Source organism: Aspergillus luchuensis, chromosome 7 (assembly GCF_016861625.1).
Source record: "Aspergillus luchuensis IFO 4308 DNA, chromosome 7, nearly complete sequence".
NCBI classification, from domain to species: domain Eukaryota; kingdom Fungi; phylum Ascomycota; class Eurotiomycetes; order Eurotiales; family Aspergillaceae; genus Aspergillus; species Aspergillus luchuensis.
In genome coordinates, this window is record NC_054855.1 from 263,513 (window position 1) to 276,873 (window position 13,361).

At 51.6% G+C, this 13,361-nt stretch overlaps 4 protein-coding genes across 4 annotated transcripts; 1 reads left to right on the plus strand and 3 right to left on the minus strand.

Moving 5' to 3' along the window:
- Positions 1–588: 588 nt before the first annotated feature.
- On the minus strand, positions 589–2,865 carry NOP2 (rRNA (cytosine-C5-)-methyltransferase NOP2; the record flags this gene model as incomplete). The annotated part of the gene is made up of 1 exon (XM_041682663.1): positions 589–2,865. The coding sequence occupies one exon, from the start codon at positions 2,863–2,865 to the stop codon at positions 589–591; it is 2,277 nt and encodes a 758-aa protein (XP_041547002.1).
- A 322-nt stretch (positions 2,866–3,187) lies between these two features.
- On the plus strand, positions 3,188–3,972 carry AKAW2_70119S (uncharacterized protein; the record flags this gene model as incomplete). Its single annotated transcript, XM_041682664.1, has 2 exons — positions 3,188–3,298; positions 3,391–3,972. The coding sequence occupies 2 exons, from the start codon at positions 3,188–3,190 to the stop codon at positions 3,970–3,972; spliced, it is 693 nt and encodes a 230-aa protein (XP_041547003.1).
- An 878-nt stretch (positions 3,973–4,850) lies between these two features.
- Positions 4,851–7,527, minus strand: AKAW2_70120A (cell differentiation and development protein Fsr1; the record flags this gene model as incomplete). Its single annotated transcript, XM_041682665.1, has 4 exons — positions 4,851–5,110; positions 5,166–7,007; positions 7,069–7,347; positions 7,416–7,527. 4 exons carry the CDS (start codon positions 7,525–7,527, stop codon positions 4,851–4,853), a joined length of 2,493 nt encoding a protein of 830 aa, XP_041547004.1.
- A 1,393-nt stretch (positions 7,528–8,920) lies between these two features.
- Positions 8,921–10,057, minus strand: AKAW2_70121A (uncharacterized protein; the record flags this gene model as incomplete). The annotated part of the gene is made up of 2 exons (XM_041682667.1): positions 8,921–9,366; positions 9,427–10,057. The coding sequence occupies 2 exons, from the start codon at positions 10,055–10,057 to the stop codon at positions 8,921–8,923; spliced, it is 1,077 nt and encodes a 358-aa protein (XP_041547005.1).
- Positions 10,058–13,361: the final 3,304 nt, after the last annotated feature.

Here is a 13,361-nt window from a genome sequence, read left to right on the forward strand (position 1 = left end):
GTTGTCAGCAGATTTGGAGTTTAGACTTGATTGATTATACTATCTGTTTTTAATTTCATGAAGTTAAGCAATCTGAAGAATATGCAGTTCAACTTTATTGGCCCACAGTAAATATATTGTAGACAAAGCAACATAATCAAAGCGATAACTCGGCTACTAGTAGGGCATCATCCCCAACCTAGTAATCCCTACCTACTTACCACCCATCTACACTACCCAAACCATACTACAGTTCCAATCCTACTAAGCAACTATTAATGAACAAAAATTAAAGAAGAAAATTTAATGGTATCTATTGACTCGACTCGACTCAACTCAACTCACTCACTCAGCCCAAGTAGAAACGAAGCTATTCATCTATCCTATCTACCACCATCATCATCATCATACCAAGAAAAGAAAAGAAAAGAAAACAAAGATATAGAAAAACATATGCATGCGCCGCCCATACAGACCAACAAGACAAGACAATAACAAGACAAATAAATGCTTTTTATGTCAGAACAACAACAACAATCACCTCATGAGTTAGATTACAAGAAGGGGAAAGTAAAGAGAGCAGAAAATGGGTTACATATTTTGGTTAACTCATTTCTTGCTTGTCTTCTTGGCGGTCTTCTTCGTCTTCTTCTCTGTAGGTTCTTGCGCGGTGGTGGTGGTGGTGGTGGTGGTGGGTTTTTGTTGCTGCTTCTTTGTCGTGGTGGAGGGTTCTGTGTCTGTCTTGGTTTTGGCGGGCTTCTCTTCCTTTGAATCCTTCTTAGGGGTCTCCTTCTCCTTCTTTTCCTCGGTCTTCTTCTTCTCGGCAGCGGGAGAGTCGGAGGACTCGTCCTTGGACTTGGACTTGGCGGGCTTGTTCAGAATAGCCTTAGGGTTCAGACCCTTACGGCGGAGACGGTTGCGCTCGGCGCGAGCGATACGGGCAGCGTCTTCCTCGTCCTCTTCGAAGGGACCGAAGCTGCCGCCTTCGGTTTCGATGACCATGCCGTCTTCGTCGGTGATGGGGGTCTTGTCGATGGGTTCGTCGTCATCGGTGGTGGTGGAGGCGACGGAGGGGGTCTTGGACTTCTTGGCGGAGGTGCCTTCGGTAGAAGTAGCGGCAGCGGCGGCATCGCCAGGCTTGGGGGTAGGGGAGGCGGCGGTCTTCTTGAGCTTGCAGACGAAGAAACCGTCGACGTTCTCGCGGTGGGGGAAGTAGCGTCTCGTGAGGGTCATCTTGGGGTCGAAGTGCTTGCCCATGTAGCTGGTCATACCGGGGCTACCGAAGTCGCCGAGGCCGGTGTCGACGAGCTTGACGTTGGGGCGCTTGCGCAGGACGTACTGCACCACGGCTTCGTTCTCTTCGACGGTGACACTGCAGGTGGAGTAGACGATGTAGCCGCCGGTCTTGGAGGCGTGGTCGACGGAGTCGATGGCGGCCAGGAGAAGCTGGCGCTGCATGTGGGGGATGGCGAGGAAGTCGCGCTCGTTCTTGGAGGTCTTGACGCCCGGGTCCTTGGAAATGACACCGGTACCGGTGCAGGGGGCATCGAGAAGGACACGGTCAAACCCGCCCATGGCCTTGGGGAAGGCGGTGCGGGCGTCCATGTTGGTCACGATGGTGTTCTTGCAGCCCAGACGGTGGATGTTACCGATCAGACCCTTGGCACGGGGCTTGCTGGCATCGTTGGCGATGACGCAGCCGGTGTTGCGCATGAGGGCGGAGATGTAGGTGGTCTTACCACCGGGGGCAGAGGCCATATCGAGAACACGCTCGTTGGGTTGCGGGGCGAGGGCCATGACGGGGAGGAAAGAGGAGGCGGCTTGGATGATGTAGTGACCAGCCAGGTATTCGGGGGTGGCACCAAGGGGAACGGCGGATTCGAAGACCTGGAGACCGACCTTGGACCACTTGCCGACGGGCTCGAGCACGACACCACGGTTGATGAGCGCCTGGGCGAGGGAACGACGGTTGGTGCGGAGGGTGTTTGTACGGATGACGACGGGACGGGGGGTTTCGTTGGCTTCGAAGAAGGCGAAGGCTTCCATGGGGGTGAAGAGGTTGAAGAGCTTCTCGGCGAGGTAGGGGGTGTAGCCGTAGTAGGTGCAGATGTCGCCGATGAGCAGCTGGGTGTAATCGGTACGAGACTTGCCGGGGGCACCGAGGGTCTTCAAATCACCCAGGATACGGATGGTGTCGGTGATTCTGGTACGGAGCAGCTGAAGATCGGGAGCCAGGCCGGGCTGAGTGCCCTCGGCGTCGCCGAAGACATCGGGACGGTCACCGGCGATGTTGGTCTGCATGGCGGATTCCTTGATTTCGCGCTCGGCCTCCTCCTCCTCTTCCTGTCTCTGCAGGTCCAGCTTGCGCGACAAACCCTCGATGTTGGCGGCGGTCAGCTTCTCTTCAGCGTCGGAAAGGTCTTCGTCGTCGGAGAACATGGTTTCGCGAGGGTGGTCATCATCGTCGGAATCGACGAACGAGTCGTTGTCCTCCTCCTGGCTATCCATCGAGCCATCGCTTATACCGTCCAGATCGTCGAACTCATCGGCATCCATCTCCTCAATACCAGATATTTCCTCATCGTCGTCCTCATCGTCGGAGTCCATGAACTGCGGCTTCTTCTCGACGGCCTTAGCCTTGGGCTTGGATTCAGCCTTAGGCTTAGCCTCAGCCTTAGTCGCCTTGCCATTAACAGCGCCATTGGCCTTCTTCTTGACAGCGGGCTTCGCGACCTTCTCCTCATCGGCATCAGATCTTCTCCGCTTCTTTCCCGTCTCGGGCTTCGACTCGGGCTCACCAGCCTTGCGCTTCTTGTAAATGGTGATCTTAGACTCATCCAGCGGGGCCGGAGGGCCCTGCTTCTTCATACGACGACCGACACCCATAATGAAAATGTGAATGGGAAAAGGGTGGTGAAAGTTGGATAACTGGAGTCTGAAGCGGAGAATCCAAACTTTTTTCTTTCGTTACTTTTTTTTCTGCGGGCGGTTGGCGCCGGCAGAAAGAGTCCCGCAAGGCGGTAAGTATTGTAGCCTGAGGCATCCAATGCAGTCAGAGGGATGGGCTTCAGCTACCGCCCAATTGGGTAATGGCAGTACCACATGCCGCATCCATATTGACTGTCTCTATCTCATCTACTCCCCCTATACACTTTCTCGCTCGACATACAACCTGCCTCAGCCACCTATACTAAAGAAAACCGCAAACATGTCCGAAGTCGCCTTCATCAAATCCTTCCTCTCATCGCTCGACTCCCGTCCCATCAAGCTCCGAGCAGACTATGTCCTCGACGAAGAGCGAGTCGGACCTCGCGTCCCTGTACGTCCATCCCCTCGTGCCTCCCTCCTCTTCCCTATGCACTCCCACATGGACCCCCATAACCCAATAAATCTAACAATCAAAACAAACAGTACCTCCTCCCCCGCCTCAGCGCCCCGCACCCCGAAATGCCCAAGAAAGTGCAACGGACGCAAGCCCCGGGCTCCTCGAAATCCATAACCGTACACGTAAAGAGCGCACGCAACCCCGCATTCGAATTCACCCTGCCCAACGCACCCATCACCACGACCTCAGTGCAGGACCTCAAAGACGCAGTTCAGGAACGGGTGGTTGACGCACAGGACGGAAAGGTGTCATTGGAGAAGATCAAGATTCTGTATAAGCGGAAGCCGGTGACGGGGAAGACGATTGCGGAGTTGTTGGCTGATGAGCCGGAGATGTTGGCTGGAGGCAAGGCGGTGGAGTTTGGGGTGATGATTATGGGAGGGGCGAAGGTTGTGGAGGGTGGTGAGGGAGATGGGAATGCTACTGCTGCCGCTGCTGCTGGTGCTGCTGGTGCGCCTAAGGCGGCGGTTGGGCCGAGTGGGGAGGAGGTGTTGAGGACAGAGGCGTTTTGGGATGATTTGCAGGGGTTCTTGGAGCAGAGGTTGAAGGATAGTGAGGAGGCGAGGAGGTTGAGGGGGGTGTTCAAGGGGGCTTGGGAGAAGCAATGAGTTGTTATTTAATAATATTATTTAGGTTCGTGTGTAGGGGAGCGTGGGGTGCTTAATCGTGGGTAGGTGTGTATTGTATGTAATATGATACCTTGTCATGGAATGATTTGACATCGATTTGGATGTGTGGCGTAAATCCTTATGTGCGAAATTGCATTGGGGTGGAATATGTGGATTGGAATATTGTACAGTTGAGGGTAGACCAATGCTCAGCGACTTTGAATACATCTATACTTCATGCTTAGGTACCCTAGTTCGCAAACGGGTTCGAGAATAATTGGGGCAGAAATCAGGCAATGTACAGGCTGGTGCGAAAGGCTCTAAAGGACAGGGCAAGGAGATCATCATACAGCGTTCATCCACAGCACCCCCCATGTACTGGGGACCAGGGATATCAAGACATTCAAGAAAGGCGACCACACGGTCCGCAAATCCTATTCATATGGAAACACACCAAGAAATTCGCTGGTATCGAAAATGTCGTGTTATAAAGACACCTTGCAGACGTGTGGCAGACAGCGGTTGAACGTCACGGAGTATAAAAGCACACATTATATCCCCCCCTTCGAGTCCGCGTGGGGTATGTGGGTCAAGGACAGGGCTAAGGATATAAAAAAGAGGTATGAAAAAAACATAAGCTCGTACCATCAGGCAGGGCTGGTCGAGCAAAGCAGCTGATTGTCAATAAAAGGGTAGAAGAGTAAAGAAACTATAACCACAGGAGTAGAAAGGAACATATGCCAGGTAGATTGACACCGTTGCAAATGCTCGAGAATCGGCCAAGCGCTCATCCATCTCATGCGTGCGAAGAACATGCCGTAGGAAAAGGAAGAATCAGCTGTCGAAAGAAAGAAACATACATCAGCAAAGGGGTCTCGCTATCTCGAGAACACCTTGACAACCCCGTCACCACCTCCACTGACGACCCAGCGGCTATCGCGGCTCCAGACGGCGGCACACACTCCTTCACCACGCATCAACCGGTGACTCGTGATTTCTTGAGTGCAGCTCCGCTTCTCGAGGTTCCAGAACCGCAAGCTGGCGTCATGACCCGCAGAGACTAGCTCACGTCCATCTGGGGATAGCGAAAGCGAGGCGATCGCCGATGGATGGGCCAACATCGTATATGTGCATTGGCCTAAACATAGATTATTAGTATACCAAATAGCTAAAGGAAGCTTGGTGAAACATACCGCTGTTAGCATCGAAGAAGCGAATGTAGCGGTCTTCGTATCCACTAATGATTACGCCTTCGACACCACTGGAGCCAGTCGCACCATGGACGACCTCTTCTTCGCCCATTGTCCGACTGGGGTCAAGTCCTGCCGAACCATCAAATCCGACTGTAGTGGCGACAACAGAGTTAACGCCCGTCGAAGGCGTGCCATCGTATGTCTCCAGACTCGCCATGCCCACAATTTCCTCGCCAGTCCTGGTATCATACACAAGGATGGAGGCGTCGGTGTAGGACACAACAAAATTGATACCTGCAAGCGACAACGGGCTAATGCACGTTGGGGAGGGAGACTCGGTCCGAACAATCTGACGAACCATACTGTAGTGGAATGGCGTGGTAGTCGCCGTGCTGGGTTGCGGTGACGAGGGGAAGTTGGAGCCGGAAGAGATCGAGTTGGCTCTCCGGCTACCACCAGCGCGTCGAGACCCTGCTTGAGGGGAAGAAAGCTGCGGGGGCGCACTAACAGCCCATATGATGATACGGCCGTCCGCACCACCGGATGCGAGTAGGATACGATCGGGGCCACCGTAATGGCTGCTGGACTCGCCTAACACAGAGCCTGCGGTTCCAGGTAGAACACAGAGACCCCAGACGGCATCCGTGTGGCCATCAAGCGTCGCCTTCGGGTCAACACGTCCACGTTCCCACACTCGGACGCTGGTATCTTGTCCACCTGAGAAAACCCAGCCGTCCCCGAGCGCACGGCCTCCATTGGAGAAGTTCTGCGGAGAGCATGCTGCAAGCGCAGTCACAGCCCCCACATGTCCACGGTGAGTGAAATAGCTGGTAATGTCCAGGTCACTCGAGCTTGCGCCAAAGGTGCCATAAGTGGCGGGTATAATCCATCGTTTGATCGTTCCATCATCACTGCATGTACAAATTTCCGGCTCCGAAGGGCTTCCGCCGCCCGTGAAAATCACCGAACGGACGACATCCAAATGGCCGCGGAGGGCGAAGCGAACCTTGAAGGTCGGATCTGGCTTGGGGCCCGCTGCAAGATCAACGGCACCATCACTCTTCCTTCTGGCACCGGAACTTTTCCGCCGATGCGAGAGAGATCCGGACCGCTGCGGAGACTTGGAACTGACAAAGTTTGCATTCGGGAAAGCATCCACATCAGGCCGGTGCGGTGGTACCTGTTCCGCCTGCGGTGCCGGTTCGGCCGGCTCGTCGAAGTTCCAGCCATCTGCATCATCACCACCTTGCTCTTCCATTCGCTGTTGCTTGGCATCCTTAGCCGCCGATTGTGAGCCATATCCATCATATGCCTGGTCCCCCTGACCGGCGCGCTCTTCCATCAGCGAGTTGCCGAGGGCCTGCTTTCTATTATCGATTGCGGTAAGCGGGGTTTGTTGTGGCTCGAGGGGTCGTCTCTCCATCGCTTCCCTGGTCACAGGTGGGAAACCAAATTGATTCTGTGCGCGAGACATGGCCGCGTTATCTGCGTAGTGTGTGATGACGGGTTGGTGGTTCTGAAGCGCCACCTCTCGCGCCATCATATCGTTCGCTTGTGCTTGCTGCTGTTGCTGGTGCTGTTTCTGGCGTTGCTGCTGGAGGTATGCCTCCTCCAGGCTCTGCTGAGACAGCTGTTGGTTGCCGTAGATGTGATTTGGGAGATCCTGCTCGCCGAGTTCCGGAGGAGGGTGTGACGAAGGAATGACATGATAGGCAACTTCCTGAGAGCACTTCGAAAGGTACAATCGCGACTTCTCCCGCTCGTTCTCTTGGCGATATTCGTGTTCGTTCTCAAGGTTCACATCGACTTCGCTGGGTCCCGTATGAGGCTTGGGGCGTTGGGCTAGACAGCAATCAGTATACCGATACGATATCACCACTCCGTAAACCAACAATAATCTCACCTTTCAGAGAGTTGATGCTTTCCTTGGCAATCTCTTTCGGATCCCTAGTGTCCTCAACCTTCTCATTGTTGCTGAGCTTCCTGACCTTCTCGCGCTCCTTCTTCAAGGCAGCCTCGAGCAACCTGACGTGCTTCCCCAATGATTCATGTAAGCGTTTACTCGTACGAACATCACCCTCCAGCTTTCCGATGCGAGACTTCATCTCCGCGCGTTCGATCTCCCAGGCATTGCGGTCACGCTCGTGACGGTGCCACTCCGTCTGCAGAAAGCGCATCACACCTAGAAATGAACCGAAAAAGCAATTAGCCTCTCCCCCCGACCGTCGAGATCTATCACTGGGTACCCACCTTGCAGGGTGTACTCCGTCCCCTGGGGATGCCCGCCGTTAGAAGACCCATCACCCCCGGGGCCGACGTACCCTCCGCCCCCAGCCATGGCCGAGGGAGACTGCCAAGCCATGCAAAATCGACAATGGGAGAGGATGAAAGGAGTGGAATTCGTAGCGACCGAGCAGCGTAGCTCACGAAGTCGCCAGAGGGAGGATCAGGAAGGGCGCTGTTCCCAATGGAAAAGGGCGAGGTGTGGTGATCTTCTGAATCGCAGCCGAGTGTTTGTCTCCGTGTAAGCCCACAGGTGGAGGGAACGGGGCGACAACGGCAGGAAGCGAAGTTCCAGGCCGTGTCAACGCCGAGGGGAGGAAAAACAAACAATGGGAATATAATTTCAAGAGGGCAGTAAAGGACCCGTTTAATTTTTGGGGCCTCGGAAATGGAGCGTGCAGGGGGGGAAAGGAGACGGTCAGCGATGCAAGCTTGAGCCCCCGAGACGATTCGGAGTGACTGGGTGCGCGTTCTCTCTCTCCTCGCAGTTGAGGTCGGGGAAAGCCACCGCCGCCGCTGAGCTTTCGTTGGTTCTGTAGGCGCCCACGCGGCCGTAACCGCTTTTAGCGCTGGGCGAGCTGGCCTTCCCAACCCCCAATTTTACTTCTCTTCTCTTCTTCACTTTTTGAAGATGCGGTCAGGGTCAGTGCATGGCCTTGCACATTCACTTCATTTCAGTGAGAGATGAAGGCGTGCATGGATTTTCTCTCACCCTTGTATCATACAGATTGCAAATCTGAGGTTGAGAGGGAAAAGTAATCAAATCCATTAGGTCCCAGTTGTCGCATGTACCTGACGACAACCTCCACTTCAGCTACGGACTTACTTCTTAGTAGTAGTAGAGATAATAGTCGATAATAGATAGATCCAACAGTTACTCTGTCCAGTTCAATACCTCAGGCACTCAATCCCCGTCTAACCCACCAATCAGGATGGAATGACGGGTCTCGAATTGGATTTTAGCCTGGCAGATAACTACTAAGTAGTAAATGGGCCATGTAAGCACAACGTGTCGCTATTTTTATGGTTTTCTATTTTTCTTTTTCTTTTTCTTTTTATTTGTTTCAACCAGCCATTGCCGGGCGGAATGCTGCCAGGGTGGCACGGCACTTGTCATGAGCCTTATGGGTAATTGTTCATTCAGCCCACATACCGAAACCTTCTTTTTGTGCCTCTGCTGTGTTGTCTACAGGAGATTTTTTTTTTTTTATTATTAACGTGTACTCTCGTTATCTGCGTTTCCTTCATTCCGCTCAGGTCCCATTTGAAATGAGCTTCTTGTTGGTCACGAAGTCAATTCCTCCGGTGTCATTTACTACAAGATCTCTCTCTCTCTCTCTCTTGCACTCAATACATCACGTGGCGATAAGATGCCGATCAGGGGATAATGGATCCGATTCATGGTTATCATTCAAATACAGTGTTTGTATGTATTCACATGATAAAGTCTATCTGGAAATTAAGATTATAGTCTATGAAATATTAGGCGTCTCTTCAAACAACTCATCATCATCGCGCTCCTGTCCATAAAGAACTTCGCAGACTCCACCGACTGGCACATCCAGCACAGCATCCGTTCCTTCGCTCCAGATCTCTTTCCAGTTGACCTTTCGGTTCTGCGGCCCCATAATTTGATACGATGTCGCGCCAGGCCTCATCTTCGCAGCTCCACCGGGTCGTCGCCTGCCTTTGCCATCAATGACGGCCACATTGGCCACCTCATCCACGATATTCTCCATGCTATTCATCGGTAGTGTCAGGTACCCCGTGTTGTATGATGCCAGGGCAACATATATGTAGATGATGGACATGACCAGCCATGAGGGGAACGCTAACGACCACCACCGATTCGGGTAATAGTATATTCCAAGCTGGTGTAGAAACGGGGACGGCAGGTAGGACCAAAGGATGTAGATCACTGCGGGTCGGAAAGTGTTAGCATGTCTCTAGCAAGAGGGCGCACTGGGTGCCGACTTACAGAAGGCTAAAGAGGAAGCAAGATACAGGACGAATCCATAGTATTCGTACGTCGGCACCTTCGGACTGGCTCTTGGAACAGTCGTTGCGCGACGGGCGGATTTCGCAACGGCAGCCTCTGTGTCATTCGGTGTTTCCACATCCGAGCTGTCAGGGGTCGTAGGTCGGGAAGTAGTCGTGGAGAACGGCGGTCGGAGAAGGGAGGTCAATGATGGAGACGGGGGAAGCGGCGTAGGGGGTCTATTGTAGAAGGGTGGAGCAAAGGCATTCGGTCCATGAAGTGAGCTGGTGGACTGGCGAAATGGGTGATGCATAGAAAGACCATCTTCTGGTGACTGCTCCTCCGAATCTGTGGAGGCATCCGAAAAGGCTTGGTCTTCTAAGGAATATTGTGATTGAAAGTCGGCATCATCTTCTGCATCGATATCGGTATGGGAGGGTGAGGTTGGATCATGCTCATCTTCTTCGATGTAGTCCTCATTTTGCGAGCTCAGTGTGGTTGTCGCAAGGTCATCGGCGGGGAGCGGCGGGAACGGTTGTTTGGGTTCGACCGAAGATATCACCGACGGTGACTCTGAATTGTTTCGCAAGTATCCAGAATGCTCGTCTTCTTCGTTATCGAGAAGAGACATTCTCGCGGATGACTAGCCAGACAGACACGGCTCATGCGTAAGTTCAACAGGAGTAGTCTCGACTTGGTTATCGGCACGCCTCCATGGAGTATATACTGCCGTGATTCACCGCCTATTGCCATATCAGATCAATGATATGGTTATTTAGATTTGGATTTTGTAACTATTTAGCTTCACTAAATAAGGTATCGCTCCCTTTACATATATATCTATTTAACTAGTAGCTATTTGCTCGCGTTTTTACAAATATTGTATAGTACTATGCGTCTCCATCATGCATTTTGCATACTAGTAATCTTAAGCTAACTATATATATAGAACATCAACATCTTCAACCGAAAATCTTCCAGCTAGAGCTCCAGCATGCCAAAGTATAATAAAGTACTCACATTCTTGCAATTATAATTAGCTTACTATATCTGCACCCAGTCTGATTTTGACAGGATGAGACAGACTTTCATCTCTTACTAAGATGCTAAATAGGAAAGTAATTTAGGTGTACGGTATCAAGCGCATTTCTAATATTGTAGCTGAGGCTCAATTGACTGAATTGCTGGTCCACTTCTTACCGAGATCTAACCAGTCTCTATGTTATATTTTTACCGACGGTGCCGACGCAGAAGTCTATCTTGTCGAATGGTATAATTACATATCCTTGTCCTTGAACAAAAAGATATATACTCTATCGACCATTCGTATACAGAGGAACGTTCGAACCGTTGGTGTATTTCTTGATATAACCCGATTCACCAAGGATGATTTTCTATACTTCTACCTCGAATGCGCATTTAATTCCAATGAAACGAGTGACATTGGTGGAGCTCGTTGTAGTGCCGCACGTAGCCTCTGACTTGCTGATGTAGACTCCGCCGAGAACATTGTAGGATATTCGGAAGGCGATAATAGACTTCAGCATGCTTTGGCCAATATCATGGACTCGTGCCCTTACCACCTAGATTGGCATTGCGCTTCTGGAAACCGCAGCCTCTGTCCAGTACCAATGACTGAAATCAGCTATGCTGTCTCACACGCAGTAAGTCGTGGAACAAGAATATCAAGCAGTGAATTGAATGCCGAGAAATCAAAGCTGAAAAAAATACTGGACACAGTGGCTTTCAAGACGGGGACACACAATGGCCTGACAATGCTCTGGTTCGGTTTCGACGCAGGACACTGCATTCTACAGATGGAGCACTGCTAGCATTGTGCACAAACGGTCGCATGCATTGACCTAGTCTCATTACACCGTGACGGGTTGCCTAGAAGCAAGGTCCGGGGAAGGATGCTGATTAAAAGGTTTGAAGGCAACTGATAGAGGTGCAGCAAAGCCGTGGGACACAGCAGAGTCGTTAGAAAAACCAAGACACTTGGTTCTAGATATGAGGCTAAGTGTGGGATGGAAATTGGTCATTGACCATGTACTGCAGGCTTCTATTAGAAGCTCTCAACTGGCAGAGTCAAAGACATTACATCGAGTAGACGCTGTTATGTTCCTTCCCACTGTCTAGATAACTGAGCGAGCCGGAATAGCAGCTTGTGTATGTTAGTACTGAGCTATGGGATAGCACTTGATAGAGAAGACCAATAAGACTTCGGCTTTGGTGTGGGACATAATGGTGAGAATTACATAACCACTCGTGGCAGCGAGGACTAAGGCTACAGCCACAAGGGCCCAGCTATCGTGGTCAGGCTATATGCCTTAGCAGATGCTTCTTGCGGCGTGGAGCAGTCTTCTTGCTTGAACCGGGTGCGAAGGGGCAATGATGTCAGAAAAGCCGTTAATGTGGCCTCGTTGTTAACTGCAATGTGATGCAACCAGACATCACCGGTCCATGCTCCTAGTGACTTGGGTTTCATTGCTGACTGCCCCTGCCCTGCAGCTTGTATTGCGAACTGCTTGCCCATTTGGTCTCGTCTACATACGAAGAGGGTATTCTCTTTGGCATCCGACGAGATAGGCTTTGGTGGACGTTTGAATAGAGATGGGATATAGGTACTTAGTGAGCTGGTGTAAACCCATTCGGGCTGCAGAGAAGACTCAGGTTGCGGAGTAAATGCTATCACAGACTCGATGAACCTTCTAGACCACTGGCATGACAGCTTGACGAAAGTTCAGCTGGCATCGTGCGGGGCTGTCGGCACATACACTCCGATGAGGGTAACTTGTGGTGAACATGTCTCTGACTACACAGCGGTATCAGCTCAAGCCATTAAGCCACCAAAAGCTTAGCATAGTTACTCCCAACCACACCTGGCTCTGCTGTGCTGGCGCACGCAAGGGATACCTCCCCAATACCGCGTGGAAAGAGACGGTTGGTGTGGACTTCATGCTGTAACACCAGCGAATACCTCTATGTTGGGAACATTTTGTGAAACCATCGAAGAGGAAGTACGACGCGTAGGAAATCTGCAAAGCGCGCGTACAGAGTTGTCTGAGAGGCCAGACCTTCGTGTATGCACGAATTTAGGCTGTTCAAGAAGCCGCATCTGTAATGATGCAATTGATTCTTATTGCTTTTTTTTTTTGAAACCGAGCGCATCACCCAACCAGTTACTCTCCCTAAGGAACGTCCCGTGTTGCAAGTTTGATGGCCTTAATGGGTCGATCAAATCCCGTAAATGAACGTGCATTCCGCGGGCATCGGAGGAATTCAGTGCAACTAGCGTCGAGAAAAATGTCGCAGCCTGGCAAGAAACAATAATACTTCGTGTAGGTAGTACTGACAAACCGAGCTATTTCCACGGTATTGAACCTATCTGTAATTGTGCTGGGTTTCTTCCAGTCCAGTATTGTATAGATGGATAGCGCTGCAGCGTAAGAGTTTTCTGTTCGGACTCGGGGTGATCGATAGCCATAAGATTATCCATTGCTGTGCATGTAACTGAACAAGGCATTGTGAGTGTCCGTATTGGTCGAGCTGCAGTCCTAAAGAGTGTTACTCTTCGTGTGTTAGGGTTGTTTGACAAAGCCAAGTCACCGGATCCCCGACGCGTGAAGGCACCTCCTCCCCGATGCCCGTTTGGGCCAACTTCCAACTTCCCCTTGTTTCCCTCTCCTTCCAGTCATCCTACATCCCCTCATTCCCGGCCATGTGTACCTAAATTTTTCCGCAAAATATTGCTGATAAAGTGTTCCGTTATTCAACGGGGACACAGAGCTGAGTATCTATTGCCCCGCAGGGCTATGATCAACAGTGGACGATCGGAAGGACGGTACGGATTAGGTGGAAGATGGCTGTCAGCTTGGACGGCCAGCTAGGGAATTGCTCTCCATGTCTCCAGTCTCCCTGCTCCGTGCAGGGAT